The following is a 22,920-nucleotide window of genomic DNA, read 5'->3' as shown; positions in this document are numbered from 1 at the left end:
TAGATAAGTGCTTTAATGATTTTTGTCAGAAAGAGTTAAAAGAGGCACAGTGGGCTCATTTTGTCATCTTCCATACCACACCCTCTGTTTTTTTCCCCTCTACCTGGTAAGCTACTGCTTATATTCTCCGTTTTAGTAGAAACATGCTGATAAAAATCAAAGCCCAAATGCACTATTGCAATTAAAATACAAAAAAAACACTGAACTTCTCATCTGCTAGTTCTTCCCAACTGCGGTTTCCATTTCTGAAAAGCCAAAAGCAAAATACCCTCAGTTTTTAGTGGTCAGCACTTTTCAGCAACAACAGGTGTCAGGCGTAGGTGCTCTGGTCCGTGATCTATCGATGCTCTGTAGCAGCAACTCACAAGAAGCTGCAGTTTGCACCAGTGGTTCACATCTGGCCTAGTCCAGATGTGACACACAGTCTGTACCTGACGACTGCCAGGCAATAACAGAGGACCTGTGGTGCTCAAAGCAAACCTTTACCCAGAACCCAGAGATAATGGTTCTTTATGTTCAGCCCTTTACAGTAAAGCTATTTCCCTTTTTTTTAATTGGATGCTGCTGCATGGAGGCCTGCGCAGTAGCTAGGATGGTAGTGCCACAGGGTAGGCAGAACAAGGGAGGGTGTGTTTGGAAGAAGACTATGCATTCTGTTTTGGGGAAAATGAGTTTTAGAAAACTGTTGGAGTTTAGAGATTGCCTGGGATTTGAGACTGGCCAGAGAAAGGCAGCAGTGAGATAAAGGTGAAATCTCATCAGGTGACAAAGTAGTGCAGCATCACCACTGGGAAGTGGCAAAACAGCCTGATTTAAAAAGCTCTTAAGACAGCGTAAAGAGGCAAACGATATTGGGTTTGTGCCTTTGAATCCCTAACTGCAGGATGAGCTGGAGAAAAAGCAGATGTTTGTCCTTCCAGTACATTTAACATAAAACTGAACTACAGAGGTGTTCACACCACCATGTTCCTGCCAGTCCCTTCACTTGCAATCTGTTTGTGAGCAATGCGAACTCATTTCCCATCCCCCAGTCACACAAATACACATCACTTGTGTGTCCATTTACTTTGCCCTGCAGAAAGAAATAACAAATGAGAGTAGTAGGCTAGACAGCTAAAAGTAATCCCCGTATACAGCAGTGGACAGGACAGAAATGCGTGCAACTTACTTGTTCGTAGTTAAAAGTGTCCAGCATTCCCAGGACAAGTCCTTGAATTTCTCCAAGTTTCCCTTTTCCATAAACTGGATCCTGTATGACGAAATGCAAAGCTGCAGCTGAATCAAAGGATATGACCATTCTGTTGGGTTTTTTAAATTTTTTTTTCCCTCCAGATTGGCATTGCAAACAGAAGTTATGTCTCCAGATTTAAAGATGCTGTACATGCACAAGGACAGCAGAATAATCCTATGTATTGATGGGAAAATTGGTAATTAGCAAAACTGAGTAGATGACAAGATCAATACTAATTACTGTGCTTGTGTCAAAAAACTTTAAATGTGACCTTGGAAACTTCATTCAAGAGATGCAAAGAGCTGACTGGAAAGCGTATTTGAGGAATATTGAAGAAAACAGCAGAAAACACCCTGCAGCGACACAGGAGGTGTCAACCCCGTCTGTGCTGCTGCCTGACACTGACTGCTACAGGTGTCTGCTGGTTAGCGAGCTCCTGGGCTGCCCGCAGGGCTTGGCCCCACACTGCTAGCGTGCTTCTGCCCTAGTCAGAGGGTAATTCCCTCCTCAGTCTCTGGTGATCCACCGGCCACCCCCCAGCTCACTCACCACCCCCTCAGCCGCAGGTTGAAAGCACACAGATCCAGCGGGCTGTGTAGCCATGCAGCAGTATGCAGGAATGCCAGGCAATCCTGGTCTGACATCCCAGATGACAGAACATCTAGGGAACGAGGGCCTGGGGCTCTTCTGTTGCTGCAGGGGTGATTTCCACATGCCCTGAGCAGCTTTATTTCCATGTCCCAGCAGCACAAGTGAAGGGCTGTTGTACAAGTCATAGCCCTGGTGCATCTCAATCACCTTCCTTAGGCTTGCTCTAAACCAAACATCCCCTTGTGCTCCACACCCACCCTGGCACCCCCTGAAGCATTGCTCGGTGCAGGATAGGAACCCTGGTCTAGGGTGCGTCTCCCTGTTCTGGGGTGAGCTTAGCAAGGAGCCCTGTGGGAGCTACTCTCCGTGACAGTGCATGGCATCTCAACCAGGCAGACGCACAACACACTGGAAGAGGGGAAAGACTTCTGCAACGTCCTTCCCTCCTGCCAGGCCCCATTGCACAACAAGAGACCACATCAGGAAATACCTCTGCCCAACAACCAGCACCGTGAGAGTTTGCCAACAGCTCCTAGTGGCCACAAGCACTAGCTGCCACCAGCACTAGGGTCTCCTGGGCAGAACTGACCCTGAAAGATCTCTCCGTGCAGTTGTAGAGGTGCCCTGTCCCCTACCAACACACAACATGGCATCACTTTCAACACGCACGTGCCAAGAACACAGCTTCCTCCTACTTGTCTTTGCAGCAGCAGACTAGAATGCACCACAGTGGTATTTCACTAAAGACGACACCCTGCAAGCTGTTGGTTAACTGGCTGGGATCCATAGAATCACAGAAACATTTAGGTTGGAAGGCACCTTGAAGATCACAGAGTTCCAACCCCCCTGCCATGGGCAGGGACACCTCCCACTAGACCCGGATGCTCAAAGCTCCATCCAGTCTTTGTGTATGGGAAGCAACGACAAGGGGTCAGGTTAGTGGCAGGATATGCTACTGGCTGCTGCAGCAATGTGATCCACAGCGTGCAGCACAGCTTCAGTTCTGTCTCAGTGGCCTGCACGGCCTGGTCTGCAAAAGAGCAAAAAGGTGCCCTCCCCACCGCATACTGGCAGCAGCGAGGCACACATGTGCCTCTAATCAGGACAAGTCTATTCAGGAATGCCTCGAAAGAGGATCATGGGAATTCATCTTTGCGTAACACACAATTCCCTGAGGCTGACAGACAGTCATTGAATTGGACCTGGAAAAAAGCATTTTGCCCTGCTGGGAGGCAGTGGAAGGATACTGGGGGAAGCCTGCTGGAAGCTGCAAGAAGCTGACTGGTGGAATGGACAAGACATTGGCAAAAATAGATAGACTGGTGAGATGTGAAAAGGAAACTAACCTAAAGAGTAGAAAAATGGAGACACAGTGGACACAGGAACAGAAGGAGCTGGATGAACAAGCTCTAGATGAGAAGAATGAGAAAAGGAGTAGAAGCAAGGGCGATTCCATGCTGGGACTGAGAGCGAGGCAGGGAAAGAAGGCAAAAGTGAAAAAGCAAGTTGAGGAGGATGACTAAAGTAGCATGGAAGTTCCAATTCAAGATACCCGGAGAGATCACCAAAACAGCTATAGAAAGCAAGTATTGCATTTTTGGAACAAGTCTTCAGAGGAAATACGCAGGCAGAAACACCAAGGTTCAAGCCTAAATAAAACCAGCAAACCAGCACTGAGTAATAGCACTTGAGTCAAAACCAGCTGTAGATTTGGAATATACAGAAGAGCTCGACATACTGCAGAGGCTACTTTTTTTGCTAGGTGAACAGTACAGCCTCAAACAACACTAAGTTTTCTTTCTGCATGCATAATTTAAAAGCAACACCATAGAAAGTACACTCCACTATGTCACCATATGAATTATGGAGGGCAACAGGGAACTCAGGACTTCCAATGCAGCATGTACGCGATCCATAACATAGAGCAAGTTATTTTTGTATGCAGACACTCACTTTTGTAAAGCACATATGGCCAAACAAACCCAAACAGGTAACTCTCAAACTGTACAGATGCCACCATTTACATACAGCAACTCTAACTTCCCAAGCTGCAAGTAGAGACTTTCAAAGCAACTTGTCTCTTGTCTGGATAGAAACAGAGGAAGAAGAGGAGATATGAAGAGAGAATAATAGAAGAGCCACCTACAGATCTGCAGAGGAAGAACATGAGTCTGAGGGCCAACTTTCAGCTGCTCGTTTTTTCTCAAGCTGTGCTTGATGATCTCAAAAAAAAAAAAAAAAAAAAAAAAAAAAAAAAGGCAGGTAGGAAGAGAATGGACTTTTCTCCAAAGAGGAGCCCTGTGGTCTAGCAAAGCCTCATACTGAGCCTGGCACTCAAGTGCAAACGGTGGAGTTCCTGCACCTTTCCTGCCTGCAGCCATCGGACAGTGCTGCCCAGGCCTGGGTGGCAGCCGTCTGCCTGCCTTGAGTGCGACATCCAGTGTAACTGCACTTTTCCAGCAAGCTAGAATGCTTTCTCCCGATTTGCTGGTTTCAGCCCCTGCAAAATTTACAGTCACAGGACCCTTGTGGGATCAGTTACTTTTATGGAGGAATATGTTTCATTAATTCCACTTTATAAAATTCGCCTCGGTTTGGGATTTATGCATGCTCCCAATACACTGTATGGGATGGCACATTAATAACAGTCGGTTGCACCAAGCCAGGAACAGATCACAGCTACAGTTTCCAGGCTGGTATTGCCCTGGGGACACGGCAAGCCAAAGCCAAACTCACTGCCCAGCGCTGCTACCAACAAACACATCAGGAAAAGCTGGCAGGTATCCAGATGCAAGCCAGAGGTGCTCACACAGCCTTTCAGCCAGTTCTGTCTCCTCCATTTCCACTTTCTTCCTGGGCCCAGGAAATAGCACTTTCTTTGCTAACAGCACTCACAGAACTGTGCTAATAAAAGCACTCTGAACTCAGAAAATGCATTCCCTTGCAGCCTGTCCCATCTGCAAGGGGACAGAGCAACTATTGTACATAAAACTAATCCCAGCATTGACCTCCAGGACTGGAAAGAAAAACAACCAGGCACAGCCCTAAGCAGGGACGGAAAAAGTTCAAGCAAAGGATTTTTGGATCTTTCTGCTTCCACTCTGTAACAGATTTTGAGGTTCCTTCTTCCCCACTTTGGGGTTCCTACAGGAAGATTTCAAATTTCTGGCTTCTCCAGTTCTCCATTTTGTAGGAAGCATCAGCTGCATCTACTTACAAAACATTCATGAAGGATTACAGCTTTGTAAGGGAATTAACACTCAACCTTTCAGCCCTCTTCAGACAGCACTGACATCCTTAATGACATGGAACTTTTCTTAATGCTCAAGAGGATTCCCCTAGTATCTCTCCTAATATGGATATTTCAGACTTCCTACTTAATAAGTAACTTTACAACATTATTCAAGACAAGCCAGAACATAAATATATTAATCGCTATGTCATATGACTTCAATTATAAAAAGTTAAGTCAATATTCCGTAACAGGCAGATGCCAGGAGCCTACCTATTTTCTGTGGAGTCTGGTCCCAGCCCTTTGCAAGGTGCCCTTTAGCAAAGCATTTCGGTTGCAGAGTTAACATTTGCATAAGGTATAATCTATCAGCAGTTAAGCCCAGAAGAGGAAGAAAAACAGTCCACTAAAATTGGAATACTCTAATTCCTTTTCAGAAAAGGCAAGATAATCTACCTCAGTTTATTGATGTCATCGACCTTACAAAAAATCCCTCCGTTAATTCCTGGGCAGCTGGTTCTACCTTCCGGACCTGCAGTTCCAGCACATCTATGCTCCACCACCAAGGCTTGACCTCTGCTGGAAGAGCTTTTGAGGGCATTTTCAGACAAGCACCGCTTATAATTCGGGGGTTCACAGAAATACTTTGAGGGCTTGGGAAAGGCTGTATGTTCTCCAGGGCCCAGAAGAGCTGGTTTAAGTTTTCTTACGGTCACGGTTAAAGTGGCATGTCAATAACATTTTGTAGGAAGCTCTACATACTGCTCAGAGCCAAGACAGAACTGTTTGGCACCAGGGTTTAGAATTTTACATGGCTTCAAAGAGCAATGACACAGCTTTGTGAAAGGAATACCCACCCAGGGCTAACAAAATAGACATCGTTCTAGCTGAGGAAGCTGTTGAGACAGAGTGTTCTGGGGAAACACCATGTATCCATGCCATGTTGCGATTCTTCCCTGCGGGGCACTTAAATGGCATTCCCAGATAATCCAAGGAAGCAGATGACAGCTCTCACTACACAGGGAGGCAAAAAATCCAGTGCTCCTTGCTAACACAGGGAGTGTTTCTTTCCTGATCCTGAATGTGGCAAGGGTTCCGAACCCCTGAACATTTGAGCTGGGCACCAAAAGACATGGCCACCATTCCCAACTTCATCTTCCCAGCTGATTTCAAAGCAACATTCTTCCACGGGCCAAGCTGCACACCAAAATAAAACCCAGAGAAAAATCTCCCACAGGCATCCAGTGCAAGCCCTGAAGCAATAGTTTAATACAACACAGCTACAAACAAACAAGCAGAATTGACCTAGAGCAATGCAATCCCAGAAATTCAGAAATAATGGTTGGTGTGAACACAGTGTGAATGGAAATGTGTGGTTTTAAGCACAAGGACAAAGGGTTAAATGAATGGTGTGTCTTGGTAACAAAGGATACCGTTCCCAGCTGCAAAGCTGAGGAGGGTCTCAAGCACTGAAGGCAGCAGACTGACAAGAGCCCAGACAGTTATCAGTGGTTGACCCCACGTCCTAACATGAGGAGGATGACAAGTTTGCAGAATATCACACACCATTTCTCTGTTAGCCCAACAGGAGAACATACCACAGACATGTATTTCAAATCTGGGTTCCAAACAAGGGAAAACAAAATGTGCAGCAATCTGGCCTATGATTTATAGAAGCTTAAGTGAGATTCAGAAGCAAATATCCACCTTATAACAGCCAGCAGCTTCTAAAGGATGTAACTAAACTGTCCAAACTTAAGCTTTCATCATTTATGAGAGGAACTGCAGAGATGCAGTGAGGGGCTGACACCCTCTCTACTGCGCACAGATGATCTAGGTCACATCGCTCACTGCCATACACCTTAGGTGTTTGCAAATACCTGAGTGCCACCGAGTGAATGAAATCTATAAAAGAATGAGTGTTAAGAGGAAAAGTCAACTTGTTTTGAGATCATGTAAATAAATACCACCTTCCCTTCCATAGGATCTTCTACTGAGTTTTACAACACTATTTTCCATGCACCTGTAGCTACAAGGTACCAGCTACTACTCCTATTTTATGAAGCTCTGATACTAGTGTTCTTTACCTGGAATTCAGCCCTGCCCTCTGAATGCATTTTAAGAAGTTATTATCTCTCCCCATTTTTTGCTGTAGTTGTAGAACAACATCTGCCTCTTTAAATCTCTATTTTGTCAGACTGAATTTGTAAGGCTGACCAGGGAAATGGAATGATCAGGAGCAATTTCCCCCCTGCCTCCAAACCCAGTGACCAGAGTTGCACGTGCTTTAAATACTGCCTTAAACACATCTGTCCCTAGTAAAAGTACTTTGCCTGATGCACCGTAAGCATCCCGTTATCCTTTGCAATAGTGCCATCACACCAACTGCTTCCCTGTACAACTGACAAAAACATTTCACTCATCTGTTGCCTCCAGGACATGAATGCCAGCCTCTAGAAAAGGGTTTTTCTATTTCTGCTAAAAGAATCTGTAAGAATAGAAAAGGAATGAAATATTTGACAACTGCAGACAAGAGTTTCTAGTCTTCCCAAGGGAGAACAGGATCTTCCTCCACATGGCAACACCTCCCAGCTGCTTTGCCTTCACAGTGGTCACTGGTTTGGCTCCTGCCCCATTCTGGCAATTCTCAACATAACCCAGGAAAGCCTCCCTGTCAACCTCCCCACTTACTCATTTCACAGCTTTTGTATCCTTTCCTGCCTACATTAAACATCAAACAAAGCTCAATAGGAAACTGTATTAACACCCCAGCTAAAACTAGACAAAATAAGTTATTGAAAAGGCATTAAGTGTGCTTGACACTTTCTACCTTTGAAAAAACCATATTCCATTTGATCATGCTTTCTACCTACTCTTTTGCAACGTTTTTCACTGTCTTTATGATTTTTTTTTCCAAAATTCAAGATTGTGCATAATACCAAGATCAAACTAATGGTTGCTAGAGGTGTGTGTTCACCCTGTCAAGCCCGTAAGCCCTTTTCTACATTTTCTTCTCTCATCTGGAGTAGAAACCCTGAAGAGTAACTCAGCACTTTCTCAACCCTTCAATCATTCCACTCCACAATGCAGGCAATTTCTCTAATATTTTTCCACATTTCTCAAGGTTTGCTCTTAAATCCCAACCTCATCTTTCATCTATTTTTGCAAATTAAGAAATCATATCAGCTTGTGATCACTCAACCTAAGGTCCTGTTTTGAAATCAGCTCTTCTACAAACGTTTGCTGCTCGCTAATATACATCTCTAAAATAACACATCGCACCATCAGTCAAAATGGCCCAGTCTTGGTCTTTCTCCAAAGCCTACAAACTTTGTGTTAGAGTTTTCATAACTGTCCATCCCAGAGCCTTAGCTAAATGGCTTTCAACAAATTTCATTCCAAGTTTTGAGAAATTCATAGTTGCTCTGCCGCTAGAACTGCTGAGTTTCAGTTCAAAGTAATTGCAACCTTTGAGATAATATTTTATTTGGTTTGCAGAAATTACCTCAATTATCTTCTCACAGGTCTATGTGCTCCCATGTGTCTCCTCAGAGCATCGAGTCTTCCAGGTCATTCATTCTATCAGCTTTTCCAACTTATATCTCACCAACTGAACTTTTAATGAAATACTTTGAGCCAGACAATTAGCTAATCTGATCTCCAACAACACGGAAATTGCAATTGTGTTCGGCTCTTCCCAATAACTGAGTGGCACAGCTTGATAAAAGCTGCTTCTCTTCAGAAACTCACCTGTAGAATTCTCTGCAGGATTGAAGGAAGCGCGATAAATGCGGCCATGTTGTTCAGCACTTGCATTGTCAAACTCTTCAAAGCTGAAATATCAAACAAAAGCTACCAGCAGTTCATTAGGATTCAGGGAGCACAGAGAGATCAATCATTCAGATTAAGAGCGTTTTATTTCAGTTCATGGTTTCTAGTTTGAAAAATGTTTTTTATATTTATTTCTTCTACTCATTTTGTACTAAGCACATGCAGCTTTTTGCATCAGAAAGCATATTTAAAAGTTTTCGATATCACCATGCCTCTCCGTTCCCCTCCCACACCCAACCTACAGTAAATGTTCATATTTGGAGACTTACTTTGTAGCACTGTCATTCACTTTTCCTACTGCTACCAAAACCCAATTTGGACGCCTTATCCATGTTATAGTCCCACAGACTCCAAAACTTCCTAGCATTAGGAAGTTCTTCAGTCCTCAGTTCCCCAAAGTAAGAGCCAATATAGCGATATGCACGGACCCAGCAATTCAGCTTCTTTGTGGGGATAATTAGCTAGTTAGAACAGTTTGGGAAGTATGCATGTTAGTAATGAAAATAAAATAGATATGCAGGATCCCAGTGTATTATCCTCTCATCATTTCTGGTATCACTTCAGATGATTACTTTTCTGCAGGCATTAGCTCCCAAAAATGGATAATCTGGGGAACATTCTGAATTTAGAGGAAAAGATGAGTTGAGGAAAGAGAGGTGATTTATTATTTTTGGGTTACTGATCTCTGCAAGACAATCCTCAGGAGTCCAGATATAACTAATAGTCACTGGAAGGAAAGAAAGGAAAAGGAAAGAGGGAGGATGGACAGCATGATCACCACCACGCTTACTTGTAATATGTTGCGATCCTTAAACACGCACAACTACAATTACTGTGGAGCACAAGGCTGGAATGTACCAAAAGACGTTATTCTGTCCCAAGCGCCTCTTTAACTAGTCTTAAGTCTCCCATAAAGGGAGGCTTTTCAAGATGTGCTGCTGCCACCCACAACAGATTCAGGGCACTAGAACTGGAGTAGAGAATTCAGCAGGTATGTTCAAGTTCTACTGATTTTATACACAATAGACACGTGCAGGGATAAGCATACAGAAAGGCTAGGCAGGCATGGAAGATGACAGTGTATTACGTCAGAAGTTCCCAAAGTGCAGACTGCAACCTACTTCCAACCCAGAAAGCCTTTGCACACGCTGTGCACCCTGACTTTTTTATAGAGACAATCCTCAATGGAACCAACTTACGAGCGGAGCATGTGGTAGGCTTCCTACTCCACTCAGGACTTAAAAAAGTACCTGACAGCTGCAGCCTACCAAACACCCAACCTGAGCTCAATCTGACAGCCACTGCAGTTCACGTCTACTGCAGGAGCAGTGAATTTCAGAACTGAGTAACAAAACTGCTTTTCTTCTACTCATTCAGTAGAGGAGGAGAGACAGCACAAAGATTTTTATTAATATTTGGGGTCACAAAGGCCAAAATACTTACATTCAGAGTATCGACATTGCGAAGAACCAGATAATTTCTGTGGGGACATCATGGCCTCCAGCAGGGGAAACCAGAGGGCCTGAAATAAATGAATGTGAGGAAAAAAAAAACCCACAGCAGTAAGAACATGGCAGTACTAAAAATGAGCTGTGACCAATGTCGGAGTCTACTTCCAAAGACTCACTTCCACGTTCTGAAGAACAGAACTACATTTCTTATGACTGCAATGGAACAGAACTGAAACACATTAAAACAACCTCAGAGCACGGCACTTTGGGATCTGCACTCAGTCTAGATTGCTCATATCTTAGACTAAGATACTATTTCATTGGGGTCTGAGCACGGAAGATCTTTGGCTCCTGTTGCTCCCTCTTCTCCATTCTCACCTGTTTCTCTACTGGAATTGTAACAACGTAAGAAATATACTTCTACTTCATTCAGTCCCCAACTACTTCTCCGCATGAGATGCAAACTGTCTGGTGCAGAGGCTGCTTACGTAGCAGGTAGCACAGTAAACGCATCCCAGCTGGAAAGGGGCATCTAAATTCTCCAGCAGCATACAGGAGTTGTGAAAATTCACAGAACACTGTATTGGTGACCACCATCAAATCTTACTTGGGCATCAACAAAAAAATTCCAGCAAGTGGAACAGGGCCCAGATTGAGAGCAAACACTAACCCAAATTATCCAATTAGGCAGGCAGGCTGAAAGAACTCGGGGTGTTCACGCAGACACCCCTTCAGTAAAACACAGCAGCTCTCTGTTGCAGAATAAGATCATTTTAGAGAAGAAACCAAGTAGGTCACCTCATACACTGGACAGCCCTCGGAAGAAATTATAGAATTCTTGACTTCCAGACATGCCACCTCTTCAGACACAGGAAAAAAGTTCTCAGTTTTGAGTTCAGTTACGCAAGTTATGCATAATCTTAGGACTAAAGATGCCTTCTATGTCACTGACGTTGGCAAAATAGAAATGATCCTCAGTACAAGGAGACAGACAAACCCAGTTCTCTCCACAAGAGCTCAAGCAAGCTGTGTTGTCTCCACCCCTCAAAGACCAGGCTGACATTAAATTCAGGATTTGTGAACATATTCAGAACAGCAATATTCTGCAGCTGCAGTGACAACAGCATCAGCTTTGTGCCACCATACAGTTGGCTCGAATCTTATTATGCCTTCCTTAGTGTCTGATTGACATTCAAGCCAAAATTTCAACTGGATCTAAAAATGGGGGAAAGGATGTTGTCTCATCTGCCTCTCCACTGCTGATTTGCACTTTATTTTGTGCCTCACCCTTACAAGTGAGGATTTCTCTCTTGTGGGTCTAAAACCCAAACCACTGCAAGAAGAACATGTGGCAGAGGAGAACAATGACTGCTTGAGACATATCAGTATCCAACAGGTGGGGAAGAGAAGCAGCATGTGAAGACAGAGTTTTGGGAGATGTAGCGGCCTTTGTTGATTTTAGTGATACGTTTTTTTTACTACCTTCCTTACCTCTCGCTGTTGCTGGTCTAAATTGTGGGAATTTCTCTGGCAAAGGGCAATTGTTTTCATTAAGGTATCTTCAATGTTTTCTAGCAAGGGTGGTTCAGCCGAGCCTGTTTTTGGGGAAAAAACAAATTGCAATTATAAAAAAAACCTGTTAGATATGTTAACTCCCAATCATTCTGCAAAATAAAATCATACTGTTCATCTAAAGTCTGTTCACTACAGTAAGCAACTACATTATAAAGACGTGCCAAAAATCAGGACCTTTTTCCTGAATAGCACAATAAATCGGGCACATAAAACATTTCACATAATCAAATAAGCTGTGGTTTAGGATGCAATTAAGTAAAAAATATGGTCAGTGCATTTAATTAGGTGCCCATGACTCCTTGGGCTAGTGAAAAGTGCACTTGTGCATATACTCATTTTCTATAGGCAGAACATTCTTACTTTTCGGAGAAGTTTGCTTCAAAAATGTCTCTCATCACTGTTCACATATAATGCCTGCTAATGCTCAGTAATGAGTTTGAATGAATTCTAACACAGGAACTGTGTCTGGTAGGGCAGTAAAAGTACCAGTCACAATCAGAAAAGCTACCAGGGCAGATGACCACACACACAAAAAAACCCCCACACCCATCACAGCTTGTTCCAGATCTCTAGCAAGATCAGAGTAACAGAGTAAGGAAGTGTCAGCAGAATAACTACCACAGCCACATGAATATAAGTTTAAAAAATGTCACCGTAACACCTCGAAATCTGAAATAGGATCTCATTATGCCAGGTGCCAGGCATATGCACTTTACATTTTTGTGTTTATCTCTTTTTAATAGAAAATGGGATTTAACTTCATAACTCTTACTTTCATCATCTTGCGTAAGCATCAGCAACTTGCTCTGCAATCGCTGAAACAAAAGAGAGAACTCAGAACAGCAAAACAGCAGAATCTCAATAGAAGTGTTTCTAAAAGATATGGTTACAAAGGCTGACTCTCCTTTTCTTCCCCAGTATGACTAACGTAGCATAAATGTCTTTCCCAATATGGAAAGGAAAACAGGATCTGAAAGATGATTTTTGCTTAAGAAAAACAAATTTGAGCACCTATTATCTACTAGATGTTTGAAGACATGCCAGAAAAACATACTGATTTGCTGAGTCTGCAGACAACTCAACATACTGTTATTTGACAGAAGGTAAACGTTTCCATGGATTCTAGTGGGAAACAAATTGAGAAGCAATGACAACATCAAACCTAAACATAGACCATCATGCTGATCGCATGTCATGCCACACTGGCATGGCAAAAATGCCGCATTCAGGATTTCAGTGTCCTGTACCTCAAGCATAACCAGAAAGGCACCATGGATATCTCCCTTCTTCTCCAGTAAATACGAAGAAGCTTCATGGAGCTGATGTTTCTGGGTTATCTGAGTTAAAAGGAAAAAAACCCAAAAGTTAATGTCTATCTTAAGAAATCTGCCAGTGTTTGTTTATTCCACAAGACAATGACAACCAGATGGTCAGAAAGGACTGTGTCTCCATGTGTTCACAGGCACGTTACCCAGCCTGAGCAGCACTCCTGCTTCTCCCCACCACAAGCTACGCTGCTTTTATTTCTCAGCTTGCGCTATTGCCACCACCAGCATTAAAATATTTTTAAAAAACTAAATCTATAAATCAAGATTAAGGACAGATTGTTAAAATTTTCATAAAGGGAAGAAACAGTCGCTCTCCCAGCACTACTTAAATTTTGGCAGCATTGCTTTCCAAAAACCCCAGGCCCGTGATTTCATATACCTTCAACATATTAATCAACATTAACACAGCCAGTCTCTATTCTGCAGTTACTCAGTAGCTTCAGAGCACTGAAGGCTTCTTTCTTATTAGCCCTGAGACTAAACTCAGAATCAGTATATTAAATATAGCTAACTATGCTGCAGGAAAGCAGTTTAGCAGCTCAAGGGGGCAAACAGTGTTAAAAATGGATTGGAAGAGTATCCAGGAACTAATCAACAAACTAAGCTAAAATACTTTTACAGCATTTTAAAGAGGTAAGAGCTGATCTGAATGCTTCACCTAGCCCCCGTCCTTATACGTGTCTTTCCTACCTGGATGGTTTCTTCCAGTCTGCAGTATTCCAGAACTTTAAGGGTCTCCAAAACCTGGTCTGGGCTGTACTGACACAGCAGCTCAATGAACTGCTCAGTGATGCAGGGTGGTAAGTGTATCAGGTCTTGGTTAATGCCTTCTCTGGAATGAAAAAAGGCACAGAAGACTCAAGTTAAATTCTAGCCCAGAAACTGGGATGGAAAGAAGAATTTCTTATTCAATTGTGTGTTGCCTTTTATCTGTAATACAGAAGTTAAAAATCTGGTTTTAAGAGAAAAATCATGTTGTTTCTACTAGTTACTGATGCTAGAGGTCTGTTAGTAGGCTTTTAATTTGTTTCAAAACATATTCTACTGATGCCTCAGGATAAATTAGCCTATCAAAGACCCCTGGTGAAGAAAGGTACTGTAACAGACACATCTTCAGCAAATCTCTGGCAAAGAGGCGCAAAGAACTCACCTAATTTCTTCAATGAAACCTTATGGTCTCTGACTGGTCTTTTTAGATGCTGATTGCCTATTTGTCCTATAGACCTTCTCTGCATGCATTTGAAGAAATATTTTGTTGCTTTTTGCTTATTGTTCCTGAAATTCTTCTTTGGCTTCCTTTATCACATTTTAATGTTTCATCTGCTAGAAAATGATCCCTTTCATCTACCTCATTGAGATACAAACTCACGCTTCTTTTAGGGAAACATACCCATTTTTATTTATTTCCTCTTAGACAGAGCAAAACTGTTAAACTGAGTTTTGCTCTTGCAGAGGCAATAATTCTGTGCATTTTATGGTCATTGGTAGAGCAGATTGCCAACTGTAAGGTCTTTGAACCAGACTCTGCATATCATTCAGCCAAAGGCTGCATCCTCGCTCAAGGGTTTTGCAACCAGCTGCACTGCAGAAGCATATTCAGCTGGAACAAAAGACATCTGCCTCATCTCCCAGCATGGGACCTGCTCAATCCAATACAGGTAGGTGAAGTCTCCAAACTCTGCTGTGCTTCCCGCCCTTGTTATCTCCCTGACCTCCTCTGACCGGGCACAAGCAACACAGCCATGCTGGGCAGGCACTCAGCAGTGCACACTGGGCACTCTTCTGGGCAGGGCCCAAGACATCCAGGAGGCCAAACTAGGGCTTCCCTTCTGATTCTAGCCCAGGTAATTCCTGCAGGTGAAGCTCAGAGTACAATTAAACTAATTTAATAAAGACATCTCTGTAAAAAGGATTTCTCCAATTGCTTCCCAGCAGCAGCTGCTGGCACCGCAGTGGTTTCTGCAGTGGCCATTTTCTAATCCCTTGGCTTATTTTTAGTATATTTCCCCCCAACGTGGGGGAAACAAAACAGAACAGAATTACATGCAGTGCCCATGACTGTCCCTGTGTCCTGACTGTTTTCTACTGATCTTGTTTTTAAAAAGAGCAACATGAAGCAACTTCAATGAGTTAGGGTGGAAAGGATGATACTTTCCTAGAAATAGATATAGGACCTGCAACCCTTCAAAATGAACAGCAGTTCACCACCACCACTGTAAGTTAAAACTTCACGTGGCAGTTCTAGGATTGATGCATCATACAGAGAAACAGCAGAAGTTTATCCTGGCTAGGAAACAGGGTTCTTAACCTGTTCTGAAGCTCCTGCTAGGAAAGAAAACAGATCAAGGTATGTATTTAGTTTTGTTACCTTTCTGAACAGAAATTCCTAATCAGGAGAAGTTGCACTGATGTGCAAACCCTACAGCCATGGGATGGAAAAGGTCTGATATACAATATGAGCCTGTATTTCCTGGGAACTACAGGAGCTGACAGGATTATCATCATCCAAGAAAGGCCAGGAGAATGCTTTGCCCCTAGCAAGCCAAAAGCTTGCTGTGATTACAATGTCAATCACTTGATTATAAATTGTATTTGCTCATAATTGATTATAAATTTGTATTTGTATAAGCCTCACACAAGTACTGATCAGCGTCCAAAGTACGCACACAGTTGTACAAAAACTGGTATCCAAACTATTGTGTTCCGACACCGAGTAAAGAATGGACTTTTGAAGGACAAAACAAGAAGCCTCCTGCATTCACCATTCCCTCCTCCCACAACACACACCCTATAAACTCCCTCAGTGCCTGTACGGGAGTGAGTCTTCTATTCTTTTTGCAACTAGACTAAAATGAAGCAGCGCTTTCTAGCTAAAGTGATCTGTGTCTACCAAAATGGGAAAAATGGCAAGTCATACATTTTTAGTGTACAAGAACAAACTCCTGGTCTGGAAATAACTCTGGCACTTAGTATTCATGACTTCGTGAGCAAGCCAACCTTTTCCTCAACCGTTTCACTTAAGACACGCAGATAAGAGAGAATGGAAAGCAAGCTGGACTTTGATAATGTTAAAAGCTAAGCAACAGCCTTGGGACTTGCAGGTCCTGCTCAGCTCAGTGTGAGATCAGTTCATCTTCAATACAACCATGCCAAACATCCTCCCTGCCATACGCTATGCAGTCTTTCCTAAATGGACGAGATAATCACTGGTTTCTCACAAAACCTGGCACAAGTGAGCCTTGTGAGTGTCACATATAGCTGTTCAGCGAGGAGAGCCATTGTAACAGAACCTAGAAGTTTAGGTATCAATATACTTATAGACTGGACTGGGAGCACTGTATTGCTAAATAAGTTAGTATTGTTGGTATAATGCTGCTAACAGACACATTTAACTGTGATGTGGTGGGTTTTTTTTAGAGGAATAAACTTGGGAGTTTAAAATGTAAATGTAGCAAAGGCTGTGATTAATGAGCTGAGCAATACACACTATGTTGTCCTTTTTCTGTGGCTGCTTATAAGATACAAACATACGGACATTTGGTTTTAATTTCCCCAGGCAATTTCTGTTAACCCTGTTTCCTCCCTTCCCCCTTTTACCTCCTTCAAAATAAATCTCTAGCTAAATTAAATGGGCCAAATTAATCCCTAATGCAATTCCACCAACTAGGATAGTTATACTAGCATGATGAGTCTTGTCCCCATACAATCAAGCAATCATTCGTATTCAGGACATTAAAAGCTCATTTACTGCTCTAAGAGTCTTTATTTTAATAAGAATTTTGTTTAAAAAAAAGTATATAAACATTTAGATTGGCTGAAAAGAGACAGATGTTTTCAGAAGAACCTAATCACTGTTTCATGTATAGATATACTACAAAATATAGGTATATCTGCAGATTAGGTCTTGCACAGCAAGGTTTCTCCCTCCTTCCCCACCTCCCTCAGAATACAGTTCAGCTCATTTCGCTAGGTCTTAGAAGCAGGCGACCTCGCAGCACTGCAACCAGACCACAGGACCTTGAGTGTTATTAAAAAAAAAAAAAGCAACCGAAAAAACAACCCTCCAGCAATCTGGGATCTCTACAGAACACTTCTTACTGACAACATAGTTTATTAACAGTAGGTTAAACCTTGGGCTTCCAGACTTTCTGCTTTACGGTCAGTCACTAGCACACACGAATCCAAATTATTTAGGAGCATTTTGTCCATTTTTCTGCATAACTGTCCCACTTATCTTTGGCTTATTGAGTATTCTAGCAACAACAATCCAGTCAGTACCCAGTTTATCTCCATTACTTGGGATGCTGAACATCTTACTGCAGAGAGTGAGTGGACTTTGGAACACAGAGGGGAAAAGGAACTGTACATAAGCTTTCCGAAGGGACAGAGGGCACAGTGGGACAAGCCACGCAGCCTCATGCTCCTTGCTGCACATCAGCCTTGGAGGGAAAAGCAGAGATCTTTTGAAAGGTCAGATACAGAAAGTTGCTTCCTATTGCTGGTTTGAACACATCATGTGTTGCTTTTGATTAGAAGATAAATACAGGAGGAATAGTTGTATTTAGCTCTAATTACGGTAGAGCTAAATTAGATACAATTATTACTCTGAGATTATGAAATTAAAATCCAGGTTAATTACCACCTTCATTGAGTCTCGCTGCAAGTGGTATCACAGCACAAAGAAAGTCCTACTTAACATCCAGTTGGGCATCATTTTTGCTTAACTATTCAATTTTTTTTAAATTATTCATTTATTAACTAATTCTAATTTCTCACCTATAAAACCCAACCAAGATATTTTCTTGGAAAAATACTGATTTTATGTTGACTTCTAAGAAACAAAGTAGCTATGGAAGTTCACATCTTCCATAGAAACATGGCTGTAAAACTCAGGGGGAAAAAAAAGGACATGTTTTGTTTATTATTAATTTACATCCCAACAAAATCCAGAGTTATTAATTCCAGATTCTAGCTTCCAAAGCAAGCTTTTTATTCAACTTCAAGAAAAACTGGAACATTGACACTTGAATTTAGATAATTTTACCTTTTCCTACTCCTCATCCTCCCTCATAAAGCACAATTAATTTGTAGCTAATTTACAAAACAAGATCTTGCCTTAAACCGCATTAACAATTGCTTGAAGGCAATTGGAGCTGTGCATATATAAATGTCTTACAAATTAAATAAATAAAATGAAAGTCTTGTAGCATTTGAAACCAATTCAACAGAAAGAGAATGCTCAGTGCTGAAATACTGAAAAGAACAGGAGCAGATGGAGCAAGCAAGTAGTTAAAGAGTTTGCAGTGAAATATACAGCAGCGATTCTGAAATACGACAGAAATGAAAATGCCAACAGACCAAAACGCTTTTCTATTTATGTTAAACTTGGGCACCTTGGTCAAGTAATCAATCGGTGGGTTGAGAACACAAACTCCGTGACAGGGTAACCACTTCACAGCCTTCTCAAAGAAGCTGTAACAGCAATGCTCAAACTCCCACCAGCGTGGGGGAGGTGTCACATTGCACATACTGGAACCCGCACCACTTCCCAGCTGGGAAACAGCATGGGCTCTGCCAAAGGACACTCCCCAGAACACTTATTTCTGTGCAATCCTTCTCAACTCTGTACGGTTTGAAGAGCGAGTCACCTTTTCCAAGCCCTAAACTCAGCTGTAGGCTGCGTTTAGGAATTTATTTTAACCCATATTTTCAAGCTCTAGTTTGTGAATGGCCTAATTTTCTTACATACCTCGGATCAAGGAGACTCTTCAGAAACTGGAAGAGTAAAAACTGGTCCTGTACAACAGGAGGAGACAGAGTATTACTATTTTAAATAACATGCTATAAACCAGTGATTCCTGAACTATATCCATGGAAGAAAATACTGTTCGTGGCTGGTGCCTGCTGAAAAAGTTGGTTTAGGCATTTGTCTTGAGTAAATATTCAGAGGGTATGTTTGCTGATGTCCTAGTTTGAGGTAAAACAGGACCAATTTTGTTCAGTAAGTTTACTTTTTAGCTAGGCCTAAACCATGACAGCTGACAACAGCTCTGTCTGATCTCTGAGTTCAAGCCATACTGAACTCCAAACTGAAAACTGCGTTACCAAGCGATGCAACCAGCATCTCTGAGATCATATATTTTTATGGCCAGAACTCTACAAGCAGGCTGAACAATTTGAACATAGCAATCCCTGCAGCTGAGTAACTATCAAGCTACTTTTCTTTCAGTTATGGCACAGCAACAACTTACCATTGCTCTTAGCAATCACTTCTTACAGGAATGGCAACCCCACTGCAAAGCAGCGCCAACATCAATGAAGTTTGACACTTTACCTGAAGGTTTGCAATGATGCTCTCAATCTGCTCACTGAAGTGAATGGATACCAAGTCGGCTGCTTTACACGGGCTCAGCAACAGCAGCTCCTTTGGAGAGGGAAACACAACGAAAACAATTACTTTTAATTTCATAGGCAATATAATTATGCAGTTTCACTGAGCCCATTCATATTGTAACTGCGTCTTTGCCCAGATGAAAGCTGTAAAATGATGAATACCATTGCACAAAGTGATTCTGAAAAAAAAAAAATAGAATGAAGGGTAGTTTGTAAAAAGACATTTTTGAAAGTTGATGATTTTACTACACAACAGGCCTTATAAGAACGCAAAACTCTTCACACTGACAAGACCGCAGCTCAGTCCTAAGGCGAGAAAATTATTTCATCAGGTTTTCTGACAACTGCCTTTTCACCTCTGCCAACAAGACCAATTAGTGCCAAAGAGAAGCCAGCAGTAGAGAGGACACAAAGCCATTAATTGACCCTAGGGAATTTCTCCAGTGTTTAACTGGCTTGAACTGAACCAAACCAGAGGTTTAAAAGCAGGTTTCCTGTAACTGGTAACTGTAATTGATACCTGTCCAGACCTGAAAAAAAGTGAATAATTTCTTTACTGTAATAAAAGGAAAAACTTCTTTAAGATGGCTGTGGGTTTGCATCCTGTCGACCTTGATCTAAAAGGCTTCCTATCACAGAAGTTTACACAACCCAGAATGTGAGGTTTTTTGCTCCTAATGCTTCCAAATGCGTCCATGCTTCCCAACAAATGAGAAGCAACTGCTTCAAATCAATATTCTGTACCTGGTAACCCTTCCCAAAAGCCTCTGCTAAGCCTACAAAAGAGACAACATTGATTTACACTAAATAAAAACAACTATTATAGTGGTAAAGAAAGAAAAATTACATAAACATACATCTGGAAGAAAAGAAAAAAGTCTGAAAAAGTTACTTAGCACTAGCTAAGACAGACCTAGCAGCCATCAAATACAGCCAACGCCAGCAACAGACCAGAGTGAAGGGGAGAAGAAGTAACAAGGAAGAGTGTAACTGCTCCACGAGCTCCTTAAAGAAGAACTATCATAGAAGATGCCTTTTGTGAGGTTTCCAAAGCAAAATTTATTTGCCTACCATATTGTATGTAAAGCACCTCTGTGGTGTTTGCCCCCTCCTCCCCCCCCAGCTTTACTGCAGGAGCCACAGGTTTTAGTTGCTTCCCCTGCACTCAGGAGCACGACCCCTTCATCTCACAAACCCAGGCAATCCAAAGCTCCCAGAAGACCTTAAAGCAGCACAGCAGTGCAGAGGAATGCAGAAAGGATGTAGCATGCCTGCATTTGTTTCTCTCTCTCTGGACAAACCCTCCCTGGGAGTCTTCAGGACTGCTGAAGATAGGACTGACTGGCTGGAAGGAAATGGCCCAGCCTCCCAGTAACTGACTGTAGCTCTCTGATCAGTGTGACCTTCACTGCCTACTCCCAGGCAAGAGGTTTTGGACATGGGTTTTCATCCTCTCCCAGGTTTGAGAGATTGGCAAACATGGTACTTCTTAGGCAGGCAGCCCTCGAGGAGACAGCACTGACACAAGGCACATGGATCTAAGGACAGAAAGTGACCACCACAAATAGCACTCTATGGAGAGAAGCCTTAGGCTTTATTTTCAAGACAAACATCAAGGAACAACAAGTATGTAGGATGATGGCAAAAATAAGAAGTGGCACTGATCACAAACACCACTTTTTGTCGTATGATCACCAGGAACACCTCTCTAGACACTGCTGGTTTCAAGTGAAGAGGCTGGTTTGCTACTTTCATACCTCAGCAGATGAAAGGACAGTTGTTCAAAGACCTGAAAGCACAGCACCACCCTAGTAAAATGTTATTTACTATTTTAAGTCTTCTGAATGTCTGACAGCGGGATTATTATAATGGAAAAAACCAAAACCCCATAGCAGCAAATAAGCTGTTAAGCCACATGAAATTGTGTATATGGTTCACCAATCCTGGGAAACAGAAGATGCTGAAAGGGAAAAGGGAGTTGATCTCAGTAACAGCACCCAATAAAGGTGACCTAAAGAACCGATCATCTGCACAGCAGCTTTCTGGAGGAAGCTGCAAAAAGCATAGGTAAAAGTAGCTGGCCGTTATCTACAAGGCTGGTGGAATAGCGCAAGAAACCCTGCTTTTAAGGATGGCCATAGACAAGTTGAGACGAATGTTTTCTGTTGTGTGCCAATTTCAGAAAAGTACGCAGCTCTGACAAGCTGAGCACTGGGCACTTCTGACACTGTACAATAATCAGGAAGTAGCTCCAGACTGAGAAAACACAGCCAAACTCAATATGAAAGGCTTACAGAGGGAGGCTAACTCACTCATAATGCCAAACAATTTGGGCAGAGACGAGGGATGCAGTAGAAGAATGAAGCAGACATAAGGAAGCAGCAAAGTAGACAGCATTTTGCTCAACTTGGGAAGCCCTGCGTGGACTACAGTTGCTCTGACAAGGTCGAAATGAGCCAGGCCCGCCCAGCCACAGCACAACCATCACCACCAATTCCCATAAGCTCTGAAAGTGCCTCTGGAGAGCGGGTGTGAGCTCAACAAGCGGCATGTCATACAGCTGGATTCACAGCATTTCTTTGTTTATTGTCTTCCCTCTTGGTCCATTTTCTCATTAGTCACGCACTACTTGCAGATGCTGGTAGGGACTAGAAGTATTCTGTATCTTTCAAATGTACCTAGTGCTTTTTTGTTCACCTCAGAAGACACAGAATACTGTGCCCATTTTCTGCTAAGTAGTCTGGGCAAGTGCGTGACTGCTTGTTTTATAGACACAGTTATTTTCCTAGCTTATCTCCAGATCACCCTGGAAGGGACTGACACCACCTTGTAGGAACTAGAGATATTATGGATTCCCCGTGTCTACTGACGGCACAGTTATTTCAGACACATCTCCATCCCCTGAAGCAAAGAGAGATTGCAGAGATGGGAAAAGTTATTAGCTAGAGAAGTCTAGCAGCAGTCTGTGTCATACAGCAGAAGTCATGACCCCATCTTCCCACAGGTTAGGAGTGGCAGGGTACCAAGGCTGAACACTATTACCATTGTAAGATGAGGAATGTGATACCACAGACTATGAGGTCAGTGACGTCAGTGTCCTGACCTTGCTGCTGCAGCAAGCTCAGGAGATGAAAGACTTGCTAACGGATCCCTTCCCTGCTACCCAACACTTGCCAGCCATCATCCCTGATAAGGTCCCGTTGTCCAGAGAGCAATACTTGAAACCAGGGAGGCCAGCCTGAATCTAAGAGATGCGCTTATAATAATGTTTGAGACTACTAAACCTTA

The 22,920-nt window shown here is 42.6% G+C and overlaps 1 protein-coding gene across 1 annotated transcript in view; it reads right to left on the bottom strand.

Annotated features, from left to right (window-relative positions):
- VPS8 (VPS8 subunit of CORVET complex) overlaps positions 1 to 22,920 on the bottom strand; it is an 85,632-nt gene that overhangs the window by 14,824 nt on the left and 47,888 nt on the right. The window contains exons 33-41 of the mRNA XM_082487413.1: positions 19,574 to 19,663; positions 18,989 to 19,035; positions 13,930 to 14,071; positions 13,159 to 13,248; positions 12,684 to 12,726; positions 11,828 to 11,931; positions 10,329 to 10,407; positions 8,805 to 8,887; positions 1,169 to 1,249 (exon numbers count right to left, since the gene is read on the bottom strand). Of these exons, the coding sequence (XP_082343539.1) occupies positions 1,169 to 1,249; positions 8,805 to 8,887; positions 10,329 to 10,407; positions 11,828 to 11,931; positions 12,684 to 12,726; positions 13,159 to 13,248; positions 13,930 to 14,071; positions 18,989 to 19,035; positions 19,574 to 19,663 (759 nt within the window). The remainder of the gene's footprint in view (positions 1 to 1,168; positions 1,250 to 8,804; positions 8,888 to 10,328; positions 10,408 to 11,827; positions 11,932 to 12,683; positions 12,727 to 13,158; positions 13,249 to 13,929; positions 14,072 to 18,988; positions 19,036 to 19,573; positions 19,664 to 22,920) is intronic.

Source organism: Vanellus vanellus, assembly GCF_965231255.1.
Source record: "Vanellus vanellus genome assembly, chromosome: 8".
Lineage (NCBI taxonomy): Eukaryota > Metazoa > Chordata > Aves > Charadriiformes > Charadriidae > Vanellus > Vanellus vanellus.
Note: the sequence above shows the minus strand (reverse complement) of the source record. Positions and strands in the feature narration are given on the sequence as shown.